Raw genomic sequence first — 20,336 nt, 5'->3', positions numbered from 1 at the left:
GGAAACACGATCGTCATGAACGGCTGTATGTGTCTCCAACCAGTGTACGATGCTCCTTGGCCGCCATGGTGTCTTGCACGAGCTCCACTGGACCCATGGATGCCCATATGAATGTTCCCCAGAGCATATTAGAGTCGCCGCCAGCTTGTCTCCATCCCGCAGTACATGTGTCAAGGAGCTGTTCGCCTGGAAGACGACGGATTCGCGCCCTCCAATCGGCATGATGAAGAAGGTACCGTGATTCGTCAGACCCTGCAACGATCTGCCACTGCTCCAACGTCCTGTCCGATGATCTCGTGCCCATTTCGGTCGTAGTTGCCGATGTCGTGGCGTTAACTTTGGCATATGCATGGGCCGTCGTCTGTGGAGGCCCATCGTTAGGAGTGTTCGGTGCATTGTGCGTAAAGACACACTTGTACTCTGCCCAGCGTCAAAGTCTGATGTTAGCAAAATAGCCCATGACGGACGGAGCAAGGAGGACATAAAAAGCAGACTAGCACTGGCAAAGAAGGCTATCCTGACCAAGAGTGGTCTACTAGTACAAAACAAAGGCCTTAGTTTAAGGAAGAAATTTCTGGGAATGTACTTTGGAAGCACGGTATTGCACAGTAGTGAAACATGGACTGTGGGAAACCGGAAAAGAGGAGAAACAAAGCATTTGAGATGTGGTGCTGCAGAAGAATGCTGAAAATTCTGTGGACTAATAAGATAAAGAAGGAAAAGGTTCTCCGAAAAGTCAGCGATGAAAGAAATATATGGAAAACAGTGACAAGAAGAAGTGACAGAATGGTAGGACATACGTTAAGAAAGGAATATATGGAAAACAGTGACAAGAAGAATGGCAGGACATACGTTAAGACATTACGGAACACCTTCCATGTTACTAGAAGGAGCTGCAAGGGATAAAACTGTAGAGGAAGGCAGACTTTGGAATACACCCAGCAAACAATTGAGACGAAGGTTGCAAATGCTGCTCTGATATAAAGTTGGCAAAGTTGACGATGCCGGCCGGGGTGGCTGAGCGGTTCTAGGCGCTACAGTCTGGAACCGCGCGACCGCTGCGGTCGCAGGTTCGAATCCTGCCTCGGGCATGGGATGTTTGTGATGTCCTTAGGTTGGTTAGGTTTAAGTAGTTCTAAGTTCTAGGGGACTGATGACCTCAGAAGTTAAGTCCCATAGTGCTCAGAGCAATTTGAACCTTTTATTTTTTGAAAAGTTGACGTATTCGTGGCGGGACTCGTCAAACCAGTCAGAAGACTGACGAAAAAAAAAATGTCCGCAGTGGTAATGCACAGGACAGACTAGCGTGAAAAACTGCACGAAACCAGTGATCTGAGAGAAGACCAAACCACTTGAATGTAGCGTCTGTTGGCTCGTTTTCTCACTATCGTACTTTACAGAACAAGTAGAAATTTTGCATCAGAATGAAGAGTTTAGCGTGAGTTGTTTACGCAACGAGCGGTGCAAACTAGTGCGATACCGATGCGCGCGCCGTCAGTAAGATTGAAGATAGCTGAGGGCGTCCGCGGCTGGGCGGCCGTGACGCAGCATTTATCCGCTGGCCTTCGGCGACCCGGTCTCACCTGTTGCGCCACGAGATGTGTCTGTCGGTGAGGCGAGCGGGGCGGGAATTAAAGCGAAGCTCCCGGCCGCCGCCGCCGCCGCCGCCGCCGCCGCCGCCGCCGCGGCGCTCTTTATTACGGGGCGCCTCGCCGCTGGTTTACGAGCGCGGGCCGCAGTTAAAAATGCACCGGTTGCTCGCCCTCTGTCCGGTTTAGCGAAGCCCGTCCGATTGAACGTCTACTAGCTTTACAGGGTTTCTGCCATACCAACCTGTGTTTCACTATTGTATTTGCGGGAAAAAGAGCCTATAAGAACAAAAAATAATTAGTATATAATAATGAAATTTCGGGAATGCATTTGTCTAGGAAGCACATGTAAGTGATTAACATTGCAAGATTACAGATTAATGCCAGTGCGAGATAAGCATGTATGAAATGCTGGTACATTATTTGTTGTGGTTGGCAGGAGAGCCAACACCGTGTTACTAGAGGAGGCCGAAATGCACGCGTTTTAGCTCACGCAGGCTGGCGTGAGGTCTGGAACAGGACAAGGAAATTAAAATTTAGAAAAAAACGGACGTAGCTGGTGGAATACTTAACTTTAATCCATTAATGATGAACGTCGCTCTTGACGGTACATGATTCACAATATCAATGGTAACTGAATATGGTGCCTTGCTAGGTCGTAGCAAATGACGTAGCTGAAGGCTATACTAAACTATCGTCTCGGCAAATGAGAGCGTATTTTGTCAGTGAACCATCGCTAGCAAAGTCGGTTGTACAACTGGGGCGAGTGCTAGGAAGTCTCTCTAGACCTTCCGTGTGGCGGCGCTCTGTCTGCAATCACTGATAGTGGCGACACGCGGGTCCGACGTATACTACCGGTCCTCGGCCGATTTAAAGGCTACCACCTAGCAAGTGTGGTGTCTGGCGGTGACACCACATTATTAATCAATGTGACTGCCAGAATGCTGAATGAAAGTGTGGTGTGCGTACTGTAAGACCTTCGGTACACACACACCATCAGATTATTTGACTTGTCGCTCTAGCGAAGTAGGCGAGTGTCAGCAATATGTCTCGTGGTCTTATCGTGGCGTGTTTATCTTCTGCCGTTAGGTCAGACGATAGAAATGCCACTTGCACGCTTAGAGTAGCAGATTGACGGTGACCAACTTTAAACAGAACTTGATTAATTTTCACATACCTTTATTAAAATAATAACAATCATAAACCTTACTTGACTTGATTCTGGATGCTATTTACAATTGACAATCTGAAGTTCCTTTGGTCTTGGTACGTTAATCTTATTCTCACATATCTCTGATACTTGACAAAGTGTCTGTACATTTCTCTTCGTGGCTATGTACAGGAATATGATAATCATATTAGGCGCAGACTGAAACGTGACTATAGACTAATGCAGACTAAGGCAGACTGATGCAAACTGACTAATCGGAGGTCTGTACACTCGTTATAATACCTCGCGCGTTCAGGTATCACTGCGCGAGTGTGATCCGCGAGGAGAAAAGGTTCTACGTTAGCAGCAATCTCACTGGCTGCGTTACATATTAATATGCGGATCGGCGGAAGCAGAATTTGGTCCGTCTCTAAGACAGCGCCATCTCGTAGTGCGGAGACGGACGAGCGCTGCGCCTGCGCTGTTGTGCTTAGCGGGGCGCGCTCTAATGGGAAAGTTGTGTACGCGCTGACTACGCGGAACTATGTACACAACGGAAAGCATCCCTACGTGCATGCTTTGCGTCGTACAGGTGCCGTATGTCAGTTCCATGACTGTTGCACATGACCGGTCAATGCAGGGACGGTTAATGCTGGTTGTAGAAAATGGTTTAAATGGCTCTAAGCACTATGGGACTTAACATCTGAGGTCATCAGTCCCCTAGACTTAGAACTACTTAAACCTAGCTAACAACCTAAGTGCATCACACACATCCGTACCCGAGGTACGATTCGAATCTGCGACCGTAGCAGCAGCGCGGTTCCGCACTGAAGCGCCTAGAATCGCTCGGCCACAGCGGCCGGCTTGGTTTTGAATGACACTGGAGTAGTCTTCCGATGATGTACCATATGTACTAGACTAGAGACAGATCCGATGATCGAGCAGGCCAAGGCAACATGTCGACACTCTGTAGAAGACGACGGCTTGCAACAGCAATATGTGGGCGAGCGTTATTCTGTTGGAAAACACCCCTTGGAATGCTGTTCCTGAATCACAGGTCGAATCACCAGCCTGATGTACAAATATGCAGTCAGGATGCGTGGGATAACGACGAGAGTGGTAGTGTTGTCATAGGAAATCGCACCCCAGACCATAATCCCAGGAGTAGATCCAGTGCGTCTAGCACGTAGTCAGGATGGTTGCAGGCCCTCAACTGGCTTCCTTCTAACCAACACAAGGCCATTAGATGGCACCGAGGCAGGTGAAGCTTTCATCAGAAAACGCAACAGACATTCACCCTGTTCTCAAATGAGCTCTCGCTTGACACAGCTGAAGTCGCAAATGGCGGTGGTTTGGGGTCAGTGGAATGCACTCTACAGGGCGTCTGGCTCGGAGCTGTTCAAGTAACCGATTTGTGACAGTTCGTTGCGTCACTGTGGTGCCAACTGCTGCTCAAATTGCTGTTGCATTTGCAGTACGATGCGCCAAAGCCATACGCCGAACATGATGGTCTTCCCTCTTGGTAGTGCCACGGACAGTCCGGAGCCGGTATTCTTGCGACCATACCTTTTCGTGATCATCGCTGCCAGCAATCATCTACAGTGGCTGCATTACTGCCAAGTCTTTCTGCAGTGTCGCAGAAGAAACATCCAATTTCTCGTAGCCCTATTGCGTGACCTCAAACTCAGTGGGGTATTGACAATGGCGCTTTTGTCGCCTTAAAGCATTCTTGACTAACATCAGTTCGCCACGTACAGTCTCAAAGGTAAATAACGCCCACGACCGCTACAGCATGTATTTAAAGCATATCTGATTTGCATCCTCATAGTGACGCCACTAGCGCCACACGTATGCAACTGCTACTAAATTTGAGTAGACATTATCTTTCAGATGTAGAAACACGCCTATCAACTTTCGTTTATGCCGCACAACCCCATCTTGGTGTTGCTACTCATTTTCCAGCGATGTACATAACATGCCGCGTCTTTCACCTAAGAGCCGTCAGGTTCATTTTGTCTGATATTTTGGCATGTTGTTGGAGTTTCGTTTTTGTAATGTGTAGATGGAGTCAGTCCAAACAAAAGCTGATTATTATGTGTCTCATATGTCGGAAAGCCTCCCCCCCATGAACCATGGACCTTGCCGTTGGTGGGGAGGCTTGCGTGCCTCAGCGATACAGATAGCCGTACCGTAGGTGCAACCACAACGGAGGGGTATCTGTTGAGAGGCCAGACAAACGTGTGGTTCCTGAAGAGGGGCAGCAGCCTTTTCAGTAGTTGCAAGGGCAACAGTCTGGATGATTGACTGATCTGGCCTTGTAACAATAACCAAAACGGCCTTGCTGTGCTGGTACTGCGAACGGCTGAAAGCAAGGGGAAACTACAGCTGTAATTTTTCCCGAGGGCATGCAGCTTTACTGTATGATTACATGATGATGGCGTCCTCTTGGGTAAAATATTCCGGAGGTAAAATAGTCCCCCATTCGGATCTCCGGGCGGGGACTACTCAAGAGGATGTCGTTATCAGGAGAAAGAAAACTGGCGTTCTACGGATCGGAGCGTGGAATGTCAGATCCCTTAATCGGGCAGGTAGGTTAGAAAATTTAAAAAGGGAAATGGATAGGTTGAAGTTAGATATAGTGGGAATTAGTGAAGTTCGGTGGCAGGAGGAACAAGACTTCTGGTCAGGTGACTACAGGGTTATAAACACAAAATCAAATAGGGGTAATGCAGGAGTAGGTTTAATAATGAATAGGAAAATAGGAATGCGGGTAAGCTACTACAAACAGCATAGTGAACGCATTATTGTGGCCAAGATAGATACGAAGCCCACGCCTACTACAGTAGTACAAGTTTATATGCCAACTAGCTCTGCAGATGACGAAGAAATTGAAGAAATGTATGATGAAATAAAAGAAATTATTCAGATTGTGAAGGGAGACGAAACTTTAATAGTCATGGGTGACTGGAATTCGAGTGTAGGAAAAGGGAGAGAAGGAAACATAGTAGGTGAATATGGATTGGGGGACAGAAATGAAAGAGGAAGCCGCCTGGTCGAATTTTGCACAGAGCACAACATAATCATAACTAACACTTGGTTTAAGAATCATGAAAGAAGGTTGTATACATGGAAGAACCCTGGAGATACTAAAAGGTATCAGATAGATTATATAATGGTAAGACAGAGATTTAGGAACCAGGTTTTAAATTGTAAGACATTTCCAGGGGCAGATGTGGACTCTGACCACAATCTATTGGTTATGACCTGTAGATTAAAACTGAAGAAACTGCAAAAAGGTGGGAATTTAAGGAGATGGGACCTGGATAAACTAAAAGAACCGGAGGTTGTACAGAGATTCAGGGAGAGCATAAGGGAGCAATTGACAGGAATGGAGGAAATAAATACAGTAGAAGAAGAATGGGTAGCTTTGAGGGATGAAGTAGTGAAGGCAGCAGAGGATCAAGTAGGTAAAAAGACGAGGGCTAGTAGAAATCCTTGGGTAACAGAAGAAATATTGAATTTAATTGATGAAAGGAGAAAATATAAAAATGCAGTAAGTGAAACAGGCAAAAAGGAATACAAACGTCTCAAAAATGAGATCGACAGGAAGTGCAAAATGGCTAAGCAGGGATGGCTAGAGGACAAATGTAAGGATGTAGAGGCCTATCTCACTAGGGGTAAGATAGATACCGCCTACAGGAAAATTAAAGAGACCTTTGGAGATAAGAGAACGACTTGTATGAATATCAAGAGCTCAGATGGAAACCCAGTTCTAAGCAAAGAAGGGAAAGCAGAAAGGTGGAAGGAGTATATAGAGGGTCTATACAGGGGCGATGTACTTGAGGACAATATTATGGAAATAGAAGAGGATGTAGATGAAGATGAAATGGGAGATATGATACTGCGTGAAGAGTTTGACAGAGCACTGAAAGACCTGAGTCGGAACAAGGCCCCCGGAGTAGACAATATTCCATTGGAACTACTGACGGCCGTGGGAGAGCCAGTCCTGACAAAACTCTACCATCTGGTGAGCAAGATGTATGAAACAGGCGAAATACCCTCAGACTTCAAGAAGAATATAATAATTCCAATCCCAAAGAAAGCAGGTGTTGACAGATGTGAAAATTACCGAACTATCAGCTTAATAAGTCACAGCTGCAAAATACTAACACGAATTCTTTACAGACGAATGGAAAAACTAGTAGAAGCCAACCTCGGGGAAGATCAGTTTGGATTCCGTAGAAACACTGGAACACGTGAGGCAATACTGACCTTACGACTTATCTTAGAAGAAAGATTAAGGAAAGGCAAACCTACGTTTCTAGCATTTGTAGACTTAGAGAAAGCTTTTGACAATGTTGACTGGAATACTCTCTTTCAAATTCTAAAGGTGGCAGGGGTAAAATACAGGGAGCGAAAGGCTATTTACAATTTGTACAGAAACCAGATGGCAGTTATAAGAGTCGAGGGACATAAAAGGGAAGCAGTGGTTGGGAAGGGAGTAAGACAGGGTTGTAGCCTCTCCCCGATGTTGTTCAATCTGTATATTGAGCAAGCAGTAAAGGAAACAAAAGAAAAATTCGGAGTAGGTATTAAAATTCATGGAGAAGAAATACAAACTTTGAGGTTCGCCGATGACATTGTAATTCTGTCAGAGACAGCAAAGGACTTGGAAGAGCAGTTGAATGGAATGGACAGTGTCTTGAAAGGAGGATATAAGATGAACATCAACAAAAGCAAAACAAGGATAATGGAATGTAGTCTAATTAATTCGGGTGATGCTGAGGGAATTAGATTAGGAAATGAGGCACTTAAAGTAGTAAAGGAGTTTTGCTATTTGGGGAGCAAAATAACTGATGATGGTCGAAGTAGAGAGGATATAAAATGTAGGCTGGCAATGGCAAGGAAAGCGTTTCTGAAGAAGAGACATTTGTTAACATCCAGTATAGATTTAAGTGTCAGGAAGTCATTTCTGAAAGTATTCGTATGGAGTGTAGCCATGTATGGAAGTGAAACATGGACGATAAATAGTTTGGACAAGAAGAGAATAGAAACTTTCGAAATGTGGTGCTACAGAAGAATGCTGAAGATTAGATGGGTAGATCACATAACTAATGAGGAAGTATTGAATAGGATTGGGGAGAAGAGAAGTTTGTGGCACAACTTGACCAGAAGAAGGGATCGGTTGGTAGGACATGTTCTGAGGCATCAAGGGATCACCAATTTAGTATTGGAGGGCAGCGTGGAGGGTAAAAATCGTAGAGGGAGACCAAGAGATGAATACACTAAGCAGATTCAGAAGGATGTAGGTTGCAGTAGGTACTGGGAGATGAAAAAGCTTGCACAGGATAGAGTAGCATGGAGAGCTGCATCAAACCAGTCTCAGGACTGAAGACCACAACAACAACAACAACAACATGTCGGAAAGCGTCGATTGTTTCTAGTTACAAGCAAAATATTTTCAAATCGAGATTTTGTGTGCCCATTCGATAGAGTGGCAGCGAATTTGTCTGTTACAACATTCGGTTTCTGAGATCTCTAGATGAGCTATGTTACTTGGTCGACAGTATAGTTCACAATGGACGAAATATGGTTCAAATGGCTCTAAGCACTATGGGACTGAATATCTGTGGTCATCAGTCCCCTATACTTAGAAGTACTTAAACCTAACTAACCTAAGGACATTACACACATCCATGCCCGAGGCAGTATTCGAACTTGCGACCGTAGCAGCAGCGCGGTTTCTGACTGAAGCGTCTAGAACCGCTCGGCCACAGCGGCCGGCGTGGACGAAGTATAGATGATGTAAAATGCAGCATGGTCATAGCAAGAAAAGTACTTCCGAAGAGGGAAATTTGTTAACACCCAATACAATTTTAAATGTTATGAAGCATTTCCTGAAGGTACGTCTGTAGCGTTGCCTTACACGGAAGAGAAATGCGAACAATAAACAGTTCTGGCAAGAAGAGAATAGAAGCTCTTGGTATGTGGTGATACAGAAGAATGCTGGAGATTAGATCGAGAGTCCCAAGCGACTGGAAAAAAAACTTCAAGTGACTCTTGTATATAAGAAGGCTAAAACAATGCAGCTGCAAAATTACAGACCCTGTATCCTTAACATCGGTATATCGCAGAATTCTTGAACATATTTTAACTTGGAATATAAAAAATTTCCCTGAGACAGAAATGCATCTGTCCACACACCGGCGCGATTTTAGAAAGCACCACTCGTGCGAAACTCAACTTGCCCCTTTTTTATTCTGCGAATCATGGCTGAAGGGGAATAGGCAGAATTCATATTCCTAGATTACCGGTAAGCATTCGACGCAGTGTCTCACAGCAGACTGTTAACGAAGGTCCGAGCATACGGAATAGGTTCGCAGATATGTGACTCGAAGACTTCTTGCGCAATGGAACGCAGTACGTTGTCCTCATCGGCGACTGCTCATCAGAGACAAAGGTATCGTCAGGACTGTCCCAGAAAGTATGATAGGAACGCTCTTTTTCTCTATGTCCGAAGTTATCTGACGAATAGCGTGAGCAACAATCTGCGACTGTTTGCTGATGACTGTAGTATAAGAGAAGGCATCGTCATTGTGTGACTGTACAAAGAAACAAGATGACTTAGACAGAATTTGTATTTGATGTAATGAATGGCAGATCGCTCTGAATGTATAAAAATGTAAGTTAATGCAGATGAGTAGGAAAAACAATTCCGTAATGTTCGAATACAGTATTAATGGTGTGCTGCTTGACACAATCAATTCGATTAAATATCTAAGCGCAACGTCACAAAGCGGTATGAAATGGAACGAGCACGCAAGGGCGGTATTAGGAAAGGCGAATGATTGACTTCGGGTTATTGGGAGACTTTGAGGAAAGTGCTGCTCTGCTACGAAGGAAACTACATATAGAACACCAGTTCTTGAACACTGCTCTCTTGTTTGGAATCCGCATCAGGTCGTCTTAAAGGAAGACATCGAAGGAGTTCGGAGGCATGCTGCTAGATTTGTTATCGGTACATTGATCAATGCGTGAGTGTTGCGGAGATGCTTCGTGAACTCAAAGGGGAATCCCGGGAGACAAACCGAAGTTTTTTTCGCAAGGCATTATCGAGAAAAAGTAAAGAACAAGCATTTGCAGCTGACTGCAGAACCATTCTGCTGCGCCAATGTACATTTCGCGTAAGGACCGTGAAGGCAAGAGAAATTAGGGCTCGTACGAAGGCATATAGAAAGCTGTCTCTCCCTCGCTCCGTTTTCGAGTGGAATGGAAGAGGAAATGACTACCAGTGGCACAAGGTACCTTCCGCGGTACATCACGCATTGGAGAATGTATGTGCATAGGTGTAGATCGGATAAATAATGCAGAGGTACTGAATCGAATTGGCGAGAAAAGAATTCTGTGCCACAGTTTATTTAAAGAAGGAACAGGTTGACAGTATACATTGTCAGGCAGCAAGAAATTGTCAGTTTGGTTATGGAGGAAAGGATGAGCATCAAAATTAATAAGGGTGACCGAGGCATGACTACAGGAAATAGGTTCAAAAGGATGCAGGTTGCAGCAGTTCCGCAAAAAATCAAGAGATCTGCACAGGAGAGACCAGTATGGATAATTGTATCAATCAGTACTCGGATTGGAGACCATCACAACTACAACGACATTCTTGTAGTTAGGCTGTAATATTTCTTAAGACTTCTTGCTAGTCACACAACTAATTACTGCTTATTCAGCCATTTTCGAGTGTTTGTGAAGAGCAAAATGCCAGAGACATATGTTGTGGCCTGGGGGGCGTCCACTTTGATGAAAATCTCGCTGCCATTGAAAAATACTTTCTCTCTGGCGTTGACTACAGTTCCAAGGACACAAACTAAATAGTGTTCTGTGAACTAAAGTCGGAAGAAAACGAATCTTCTGTCTTTATGTACTATTCAAAGAGCACTTCCAAACTATCTGTACTCAGTTAAACCTCTAAACAGGCGGTCTTTGTCCACACATGATAATTCTACTCAATGTTCTGTTTCTACCGAAGACTAACCACTGTCTATCTATCGGCCACTATCTCACTCGACAACTCGACGACTTGAAGACACGACAGACGTTCTGCTGGAACTCTCTAGCAAGACTCGGACTGACTTACAACTTGCAACTGACAACTTCTGCTCGTGCACGGTTACTTAAGTGCGCATTTCTCATCCTGGTGGCGCCACCGCTCCAGGGGGTGTGATTCTTGCGGGCAGTGTGATTGGTTTGCGCGTAGCGATGTTCCTGCTGCAGACAGACGTCCACAGTACTTCTGGTACCAACTGTCGCAAACTCTACATGCGTGGTATCTCAGCACATCACAACATGGAAATGAAAGGGAAGTCACTTGAAATGCACCGATTCCTGATGGTTTAATAACTGTGGTAGAAATTTTGCCGTTCGTAATGGTTTGCAAACTTCCCACCACAGAGAATGTTGGTAACTAATTGCAACTTCCTGTTGGCTTCTGTCTCGCATTCTTCGGCCACAGAAACTGAGAGAGAAGCCAACAGGCAATGTCTCAGCAAGTGGCCACGATAAACACAACAATTTTGGACTGCAAATAGTCATTCCACACCAAGGATTGGCAATGTTGTTTACAATCATTAGCGAATGGTAGATTTCCCTAATATGAGGACGGTTGGTTTCGAGCCGCTTTCGTGAAATCCTGGCCTGCACCAAACATAAAAGGTTTTCTGTAATATGAATGTAAATTCCCATGAGGGTAAAATGTAAGTAATGGGCCAGAAAGCCCGTGCTAGGAAGCTAAATTGAGAAGAGAAGTAGCCGGCTGTTGTGGCCGTGCGGTTATAGGCGCTTCAGTCTGGAACCGCGTGACCGCTACGGCCGCAGGCTCGAATCCTGCCTCGGGCATGGATGTGTGTGATGTCCTTAGGTTAGTTAGGTTTAAGTAGTTCTAAGTTCTAGGGGACTGATGACCACAGATGTTAAGTCCCATAGTGCTCAGAGCCATTTGAACCATTTTTTGAGAAGAGAAGTAATTAGCAGAGGAGAGGGCGACCCCAAAAATAGTTTTCATCACTTAGACAGAAAAACGTTCATTCTGAATGCTGCAATGGTTATTGTCGAAAGGCTAAATACTGAATGATTATTTGGAAACTGAGTGGGACTCGAAGAAGTGAGAATTTGGCAAGGAACACGGCGAAGTGAAGATGTCAGTGTCGGCGTTGTACTGGGGAAGGAGAGCAGACGTTAACGTTGTGGGCATTCTGGGTTATCAGGCACTGGTAAAATCGAGAATGGTAGGTGGAATTATAGTTTAAGCATGAAGGAGAAACGAGAGGTCGTTTTCTCGAGTCTTCTCGAGGGAGGCAAGTGTATAACTAGACAGAAAAGCAGTAGAAACGCTGTACATACAGCAGAGAGTAAATGGGACAAGGCACTTAGACCACAGAAATTAGTTTTCTAGGTTTGTCTGAACAGCAATAAACTACGTTCCGTGTTAACTTGAGAGTTCGTATTTGCAATTTTGTTGACGTCCAGCTTTTCTTTTTAGATAACCGAGGACTTTCATTAGAATCATTGATTGATTAAGTATCATTGACGCCACTAGCAATTTCCAAAAATTAACTCAGATATTTCTGTGGTGGAAAGATGTCCCTCTTGAGATCGAATGAGAAGCAGCCCGAGTGAAACAAAGTTCAAAATTAAGAATGGACGTCAGCTTACAAGTTTTGCTGCACCTGACTGACAGGCACACAATGTTTGTATTATATGGACTAGCTACGGAGCTCAGTGTTTGTGGTTCCTCATTCTGTTTGCCTCGCGAGTCGAAGGAAGATAGTGATTCTCGTAAAAACAATGTTAGTAATATTGTAGTCTGGGACGAAGCGTGTAGCCATGTCTATGAAATGTTCCTGGTGCCGATGCTGGAATGGGTTTGTCGAGCAGCGAGGTCGCAAGCGTCACACCGATTGAGATGCAGAGAAATATGGATTTGTTTGTTTTTCGAGGTGGCGGAACTGGTGAACACTTCTAAGTGAAATATGACAACAGATGCTTAGATTATTCTCCTCGCTCCCCTATCCCTCTTCTCCATCCCCCCCCCCCCCCCCCCCACACACACACACAACATACACGTTAGCCGAAGTCAAGTGGACGTGTGGCGGCAAGGGATCATCCATTCAAAGAAATAGCTGGCTTATCTAAGGGTTGCAGCTTAAGTCTGAGTGATTTTATTGACGGAACAACTTGAATAAATAAGTTTAAGATAGACTAATAGCGTTACAGTCTTTACGAAAAGCAATGAAGTCATCGTCTTTTAATCTGTTGCGTAGAGGTCGCAGATGAGACAGTCACAATGAGAGAAAGGGAGAGAAATTTATATCTCGCCTCAAATAAATGATTCGTTAAGCATATTACAAGCATATTTTCACAGAGGCGAATAGTTGTCGGGGGTTTATGAAACAAAGACGAAAGTGAAGTGTTCGGACAGATTAAAACTATATGCAGGAGTAGACCGTAAACGTGTGAGGGCGAATCCCTGGTCGCTCAATCAGCAGAGCGTTTGCTCTCTAAAGGCAAAGATTCCAGTCCGGGTTCCCACTCCGGTACACAGTTGTAATCTTCCAGGGCATATCAAGCCAGCGCACACTCCACTGGAGAATGAAAATTCATCCCAGAAATACCAAAGTGTTTTCAGAACTTCATTAATCACAGAGATATGAGGGCCAACTTTATTTCTTTGAATGGAATTAAGGTATTTTTGCGCGAGAATACCAGTCTTTCATGGGACTGACAAGAAATTGGGGACTAAAAATACATTGAATATGAGAGTTTAGTCCTGCTGCTACGACAGTGTGAATAGCGCGCCACTCAGGAGTTTACTCCACTCTCAGTCGCAGTGGCGCAAAAAGCGTGTATCGCTATCCTTGGCGGCGCTAATTTCCGTGGAGAAAAGATTCAACTTCCAGGCGTCGGGTCATTCAAACGGCTGCAATAATACCACAAACATCCCATATTCAATCTATTTATCCTTTATTTCTTGTCAGGTGGACAGTAGATTTATGTCACTAAATTATTCTTATAGAGACCTGTATTCTGACGTAAAAATACCAGTCCCAGTTAAAAAAATACGTGTGACCACTGTTTTTTACGGTATTATCATTCAAGTGGTTTTCTGTAACGTAAGCAGACTTTTTTCTTTTTTGAACCAAAGAATATTTGAAACATATTCACCTTGAGGTTGAAGATCTTTATTGTGTCCATGTTAGCTTACAATTTTTTTTTTTTATACATTCTGCCTTGCACACGAACCACAATAATTTACACCCCAGATGTACACTGTCCAGCCACGTTAAGGTGTCCATCTGCCAAAATCCTGAATAATCACCTTTTGCACAGCAGACCGCTGCGAGACGTGCATGAAGAGATTCAGTGAGGCTCTGGAAGGTACCGACAGGTATGTGTAGCCAACCACACATCAGTACCGTCGGCAGCTGCGCTACATTTCTAGGTTGAGCCCGATCGAGGTGGTCCCACTGATTCTCGATTGGCTTGAAATCGGAGGAGTTTTGAGGTCAGGGGAGAACGGTAAACTCATCGTGGTACTCTTCGAACCACGCTCGTACACTGCGGACTGTGTGGCACGTTGCATGTGTTTACTGATAGATGACATCGTGCCGAGGAAAAATAAAATGCACATGGGTGTAGTCATGGTCGTCGAGGATAGAAGCATGCTTGTGCTGATCCACTGTGTCTACCAGAATGACGAGATCACCCAGGGAATGGCACGAAAACAATCCCCGGACCATGACGCTCCCTCCTCCAACCTAGACCCTTCTGACGATTGTTGCAGGGTGTTTGCTTTAAGACATTTCACGCCATCTGTCCGATGAAGCATAAAATGCGACTCACCTGAAAAGACCACCTGTCACCACTCTGTGGGCGTGTGGGCGTCAGGATCCGGTACTGGCGTTTTAATTCCAGTCTTCATCGCTTCTGCTGAGGAGGCCCATACGCAGCAATGTTCCCTGACGGCTGTTGATTGCCCCTTGCTTTATCTGGTCAGTCTGCTGCCCCTCAGTTGCACGTCTACTCGCCCGCACACATCTCTGCAGCCGTCGTCGACCCCTGTAATCCCTAGTTCGTGGCACCACAGCTGCCCCGGCGCCGTTTTTGGATAGCGCCTTTTTGCCATGTATGATTTGCTTAACCACGGCAGCACGGGAAAAGTTTTCAAACATAGCCGTGTCTGAAGTGCTTCTACCCTTGTTCCGAAAGCCAATGGTCATGCCGCTTTAGACGTCAGATAAATCGCTCCGTTTTCGCATTACGACAACGACTGCACTGTTTTTCGCGTCCTCCGGACAAGCTTTCTGTAACTTACACTGTTAGTGCTGCCACCTGCCATCAGTGAGTGTTTATTTCACGTAGACTTCGAACGTAGGCGGTGGTCACATTAATGTGACTGGACCGTGTCATTTCCGATTTCTGTAAGTTTTCTGTATTAAGTTCTGTGTTGCTGCGTATGGCAAATTGTGAAAGAGTAACAGCTGTACTGCAAATAACAGAAAGCTACAGAAACCAAGGGTATTAAAATTTTTCTGTTTTCAGTTCTTCAGTACTTTAGTTAAAAATTGAAAATATTTTTATATACGGCCAGTTATTTGATGGAGAGCAAATAAAACACCTACTGATGACGGTGTCTGTTTCAGAAAGAAGAAATAATTGAAGAGCTATCACGCTAAAGCGGCTAAGCGCAAGTTTTGCATAAATTGTGTTTTCTACTTCGCTAGGTGGTATGTGAAGTGGGCTTTTAACATAATAAAAGGGCTACGTACAAGGATAGCTTATGTAGGTGCTACGAAGGCCACTAAATTGCACGGCATGTAACTTTAACGACTTGTTCATGCTAGATGGGGAAGGTGCAGGATGTGACACACGAGTTGGCTATACTGGACATGGAGATTATACGCTAACGGTTGCTCTTCCCGTTTTGTAGCCTGTCTCTTGCGTATCTTCATTGGCGGTGGTGCCTAGAAGTCAATAAAACACGAATATTTACTTTCTGAGAATACATTTGTAGCTTGTGACTGTAGCTTTGCAGTTACTAAAAGACAGGGCAAGAGGTGAGGAAGCATTTGTTCATAATTATGTAATGAATACCGTTCGCAATAAGCAGCCATTAATTTGGTAGGATGAAACGCAATTATTTTACGTACATCAGCAAGCAGCTGATACGCTCATTAAAACAACTAAGGTTAATGTAAGTTCTGCCTTGTGAATTAAAATCACCACATCAGTGGTAATTCAGGAAAAATGACGTTTGTCTGAATAGAAGGATGGGAAACGATAAGAATGTTGAACAAGTGGTGGCGAAGTGAATATTTCAAAACGATTCCGTTCAGTGAGGTCCTGGTGCAAAGACATTGTCTTCAGAGAAGAAAAGAGACCTCAAAAGTATGATGGAATATCTATCTGAGTTGCACAAAAAGTTTTAGTGAACTGTGATAAGACTGAACAGTAAAATGATTACTAGAGATGGGAATATTGAAAAACTTTTGTGGTGGATTTAGCTCGTTTAACATTTCAGTGCAGATTGATGTAGAAAAGACCGTGTTTATTTGCTACTTTTGGATCCTGGCTACTCGGATACTTCGGTCATGATGGTGTACGCAGAGCTGGGACTCGTCAGAGAAGACGCCGTGGCATCATCACTATGTTCAGTGTTTTCTTTGGGTACACCAGTGTCGGCGCACCTGCCTCTGCTACCGCTTCAAGGGAAGACGCAAGGGTCGCCGTGTTGACAGCTCGTGGCGCTGCACACGTCATCGTACTATCACTGGGTATACTCTTTTTGCTGCAAAGAAACTCGTATACTGATTCTAGGTACGTGACGTGACTGTGGGATCCTGAACGGCCAAGCGAAGAATATCTATGTCCTCTCGATTGTTAGACGTGTGGGACCGTTGACATTTGCCGGCCGGAGTGGCCGAGCGGTTCTGGCGCTACAGTCCGGAACCGTGCGACCGCTACGGTCGCAGGTTCGAATCCTGCCTCGGGCATGGATGTGTGTGATGTCCTTAGGTTAGTTCGGTTTAAGTAGTTCTAAGTTCTAGGGGACTCATGACCACAGCAGTTAAGTCCCATAGTGCTCAGAGCCATTTGAACCATTTTTATTTGGACCGTTGACATCCTTCATGGCATTGAGTAATGCCCTCCAAAACCCATCAATTCCTTATTTGTGTGACATTCGTGGGAACCCGAACAACGGAAGCACCAGTACCGCAATAGATGAACATCACTCTCGATGGGCCACGATCCCGTCGTTGTTGCATTCCGACTCTTGATGGTAGAAGTTTCTCCTTCTTACAAGAGGGATAACACGATCTTCTCACAAACAAAATTAGTGAAGAGTGATTTCTGAGTGAAATATGCGCAATGTGCTTTACTCCTATTCTACTCTGTGGTGGTGCGTTAAAATTCTAATCATTTGTATGTTCAAGCGTGAACTACCCATCTTGTTAAAGCATGAAGGACACATCATGCCAACTTGAGCATATTTGCATGCTGGCTTCATTGGTGTTGCGATTTTAATGACGAACAGCGTATATACACTGAGGTGCCAAAAGTCGTGGGATATCTACCTATATCGTGTCTGACTTCTTTTTGCCCAGCGTAGAGCAGCACCTCGACGTGACATGGACTCAACAGGTCGTTGAGAGTCCCATGCAGAAATACTGAGCCGCGCTGCCTGTCTAGCAGCTCATAATTACGAAAGTGTTGCCGGTGCAGGATTTCATGCAGAAATTGACCGCTCGGTTATATCACGTTAATGTTTGATGTGATTCATGTCGGACAATCTGGGTGGCCAAATCATTCGTTCGAATTGTCCAGAAAGTTCTTCAAACCAATCGCAAACAATGGTGGCCCGGTGACGTGGCGCATCGTTGTTTGGGAACATGAAGTCCATGAATGGCCGCAAATGGCCTCCAAGTAGCGAACATAACCATTTCCCGTCAATGATCGGTTCAGTTGGACCAGAGGACACAGTCCATTCCATGTAAACAAAGCCGACGTCATTACGGAGTCATCACCAGCTTGACAACTTGACTCCATGATTTCGGTGGCCTGCGCCACACTTGAACCCTACCATCAGCTCTTACCAGCTGAAATTGGGACTCATTTGACCAGGTCACGGTCTTTCAGTCGTCTGGGGTCCAAACTACGTGGTCATAAGCCCAGCAGAGGGGCTGCAGGCGATGTCACGCTGTTAGAAAAGGCATCCGCGTCGGTCGTCTGCTGCCATAGCCCATTAACGCCAAATCTCGCCGCACTGTCCTAACTGATGAGTGTGAATTCTGAATCCTTCCTGGTCATGCTGACAAAGTTTTATGAGTTTATTTGTAAAAGTATAGACTGTGGAAATTAAAATGTCCTGTGGTGCCTCTCCTGCTCCAAGTCGGCCCGTTTGACGTCCTACCCCCGTTAAGACAAGGCTGTCGGCCGCTGCGTTGCCGCTTGCAATTTGGTATTCTCGGCACTGTCTTAACACTGGGGATCTCGGAATAATGAATTCGCTAACGATTTCTAAAAGGGAATATCCCATGCGTCTCGCTCAACTACCATTCCGCGTTTCAAAGCTTGTTCATTCCCGTTGTGCGGCCATAATCGCGTTTGAAACCTTTTCACACGAACAACCCGAGTACAAATTACAGCGCCGCCAATGTACCGTCCTTTTTACCTCGTGAACGCGATACTACCGTCATCAGTATATGCTTTTATCGCTTTCCCACCTCAGTGTATACCATGTGTGTGACTTTGAGACACTCGTGTCAGGCGGCGTTAGCAGTGTGCTGGGTGTCGTGTTGCAGGCTGCGGCGCGACCCTTCAGTAGCAGCAGCAGCAGCAGCAGGAAGTAGAGGTGAACGATGCAGCAAGCGTCGTGCACGCAGGTGATGGGCTACTACCGGCCCGCGCCGGCCCCCGTCATGCCCGTGCTGCCGCGGCCTCACTCCAGGACCGCCTTCATGCCGCCGCACACCAACGTGAGTAGCCTCCACTGTCCACTACAGATCTTCATGTAAATGAGAAAACACATGTAAATTACTGTTAAAGTAGTTACATCATTAAGCATCAGTCCAGTATTCAACAAACTTCTTGAAGATGTTCACCACAAATTAGTACCAAATCATTAAATTTTTTGACATGTGGAATAATCGAGTCTACTGCCGGATGTTTGTATCGCTCTGACACAATATTTCGGCCACGTAACTCGTTGCCTTCTTCAGGTGCTACCTGAGACTGCCGTATTGGAGGATCTTGTCCAGTATTTATGCTCAGAGGGCGCTGGGTGCTCTCTTTGCCGTCCGCGCCCTCTGAGCATAAATACTGGACAAGATCCTCCAATACGGCAGTCTCAGGTAGCACCTGAAGAAGGCAACGACTTATGTGGCCGAAATATTGTGCCAGCGCGACACAAACATCCCGATTATTCCACATGTCAAGATCTCGCCGGGAAAGCCTGAAGAGTTACATTAAATTTTCTTACCATTCGAAACTGCTGTCAGTTGACACATAGTCAGCACGGTTTCAGAAACTATCGTTCTTTTGAAACTCAAGTAGCCTTTATACTCATTAAATAATAAGTGCTATCGACAGGGGATGTCAAATTGATTCCATATTTTTAGATTTCCAGTAGGCTTTCGATACGGTTCCTCACAAGCGTCTTCTAATCAAACTGCGTGCCTACGGAGTATCGCCTCAGTTGTGCGACTGGATTCGTGATTTCCTGTCAGAAAGGTCACAATTCGCAGTAATAGGCGGAAAGTCATCGAGTAAAACAGAAGTAATATCCGGCGTTCCCCAACAAAGTATTATAGGCCCTCTATTGTTCCCGATCTATATTAACGACATAGGAGACAATCTGAGTAGCCGTCTTAGATTGTTCGCAGATGATGCTGTCATTTACCGTCTTGTAAATCCATCAGATGATCAAAACGACTTGCAAAATGATTTAGATAAGATATCTGTATGGTGCGAAAAGTGGCAATTGACCCTGAATAAGAAAAAGTGTGAAGTTATTCACATGAGTACTAAAAGAAATGAGCTAAATTTCGATTACGCGCTAAGTCACACAAATCTGAAGGCTGTAAATTCAACTAAATACTTAGGGATTACAATTACAAATAACCTAAATTGGAACGATCACATAGATAATATTGTGGGTAGAGCACACCAAAGACTGCGATTCATTGGCAGAACACTTAGAAGGTGCAACAGGTTTACTAAAGGGACTGCTTACATTACGCTTGTCCGCCCTATTCTGGAGTATTGCTGTGCGGTGTGGGATCCGCATCAGGTCGGACTGACGGATGACATCGAAAAAGTAGAAAGAAGGTCAGCTCGTTTTGTATTATCGCGAAATAGGGGAGATAATGTCACAGACATGATACGCGAATTGGAGTGGCAATCATTAAAACAAAGGCGTTTTTCGTTGCGACGGGATCTTCTCATGAAATTTCAATCACAAGTTTTCTCCTCCGATTGCGAAAACATTCTATTGGCATCCACCTGATCATCACAATAAAATAAGAGAAATCAAGGCACGC

General features: G+C 45.0%; 1 protein-coding gene across 1 annotated transcript in view; it reads right to left on the bottom strand.

Moving 5' to 3' along the window:
* LOC124788571 overlaps positions 1-13,992 on the bottom strand; it is a 49,759-nt gene extending 35,767 nt beyond the window's left edge. The window contains exons 1-3 of the mRNA XM_047255842.1: positions 13,963-13,992; positions 1,814-1,868; positions 1,584-1,715 (exon numbers count right to left, since the gene is read on the bottom strand). Of these exons, the coding sequence (XP_047111798.1) occupies positions 1,584-1,715; positions 1,814-1,868; positions 13,963-13,992 (217 nt within the window). The remainder of the gene's footprint in view (positions 1-1,583; positions 1,716-1,813; positions 1,869-13,962) is intronic.
* Between the last annotated feature and the right edge of the window lie 6,344 nt (positions 13,993-20,336).

This window comes from Schistocerca piceifrons, chromosome 3 (genome assembly GCF_021461385.2).
Source record: "Schistocerca piceifrons isolate TAMUIC-IGC-003096 chromosome 3, iqSchPice1.1, whole genome shotgun sequence".
NCBI classification, from domain to species: Eukaryota; Metazoa; Arthropoda; class Insecta; order Orthoptera; family Acrididae; genus Schistocerca; species Schistocerca piceifrons.
Note: the sequence above shows the minus strand (reverse complement) of the source record. Positions and strands in the feature narration are given on the sequence as shown.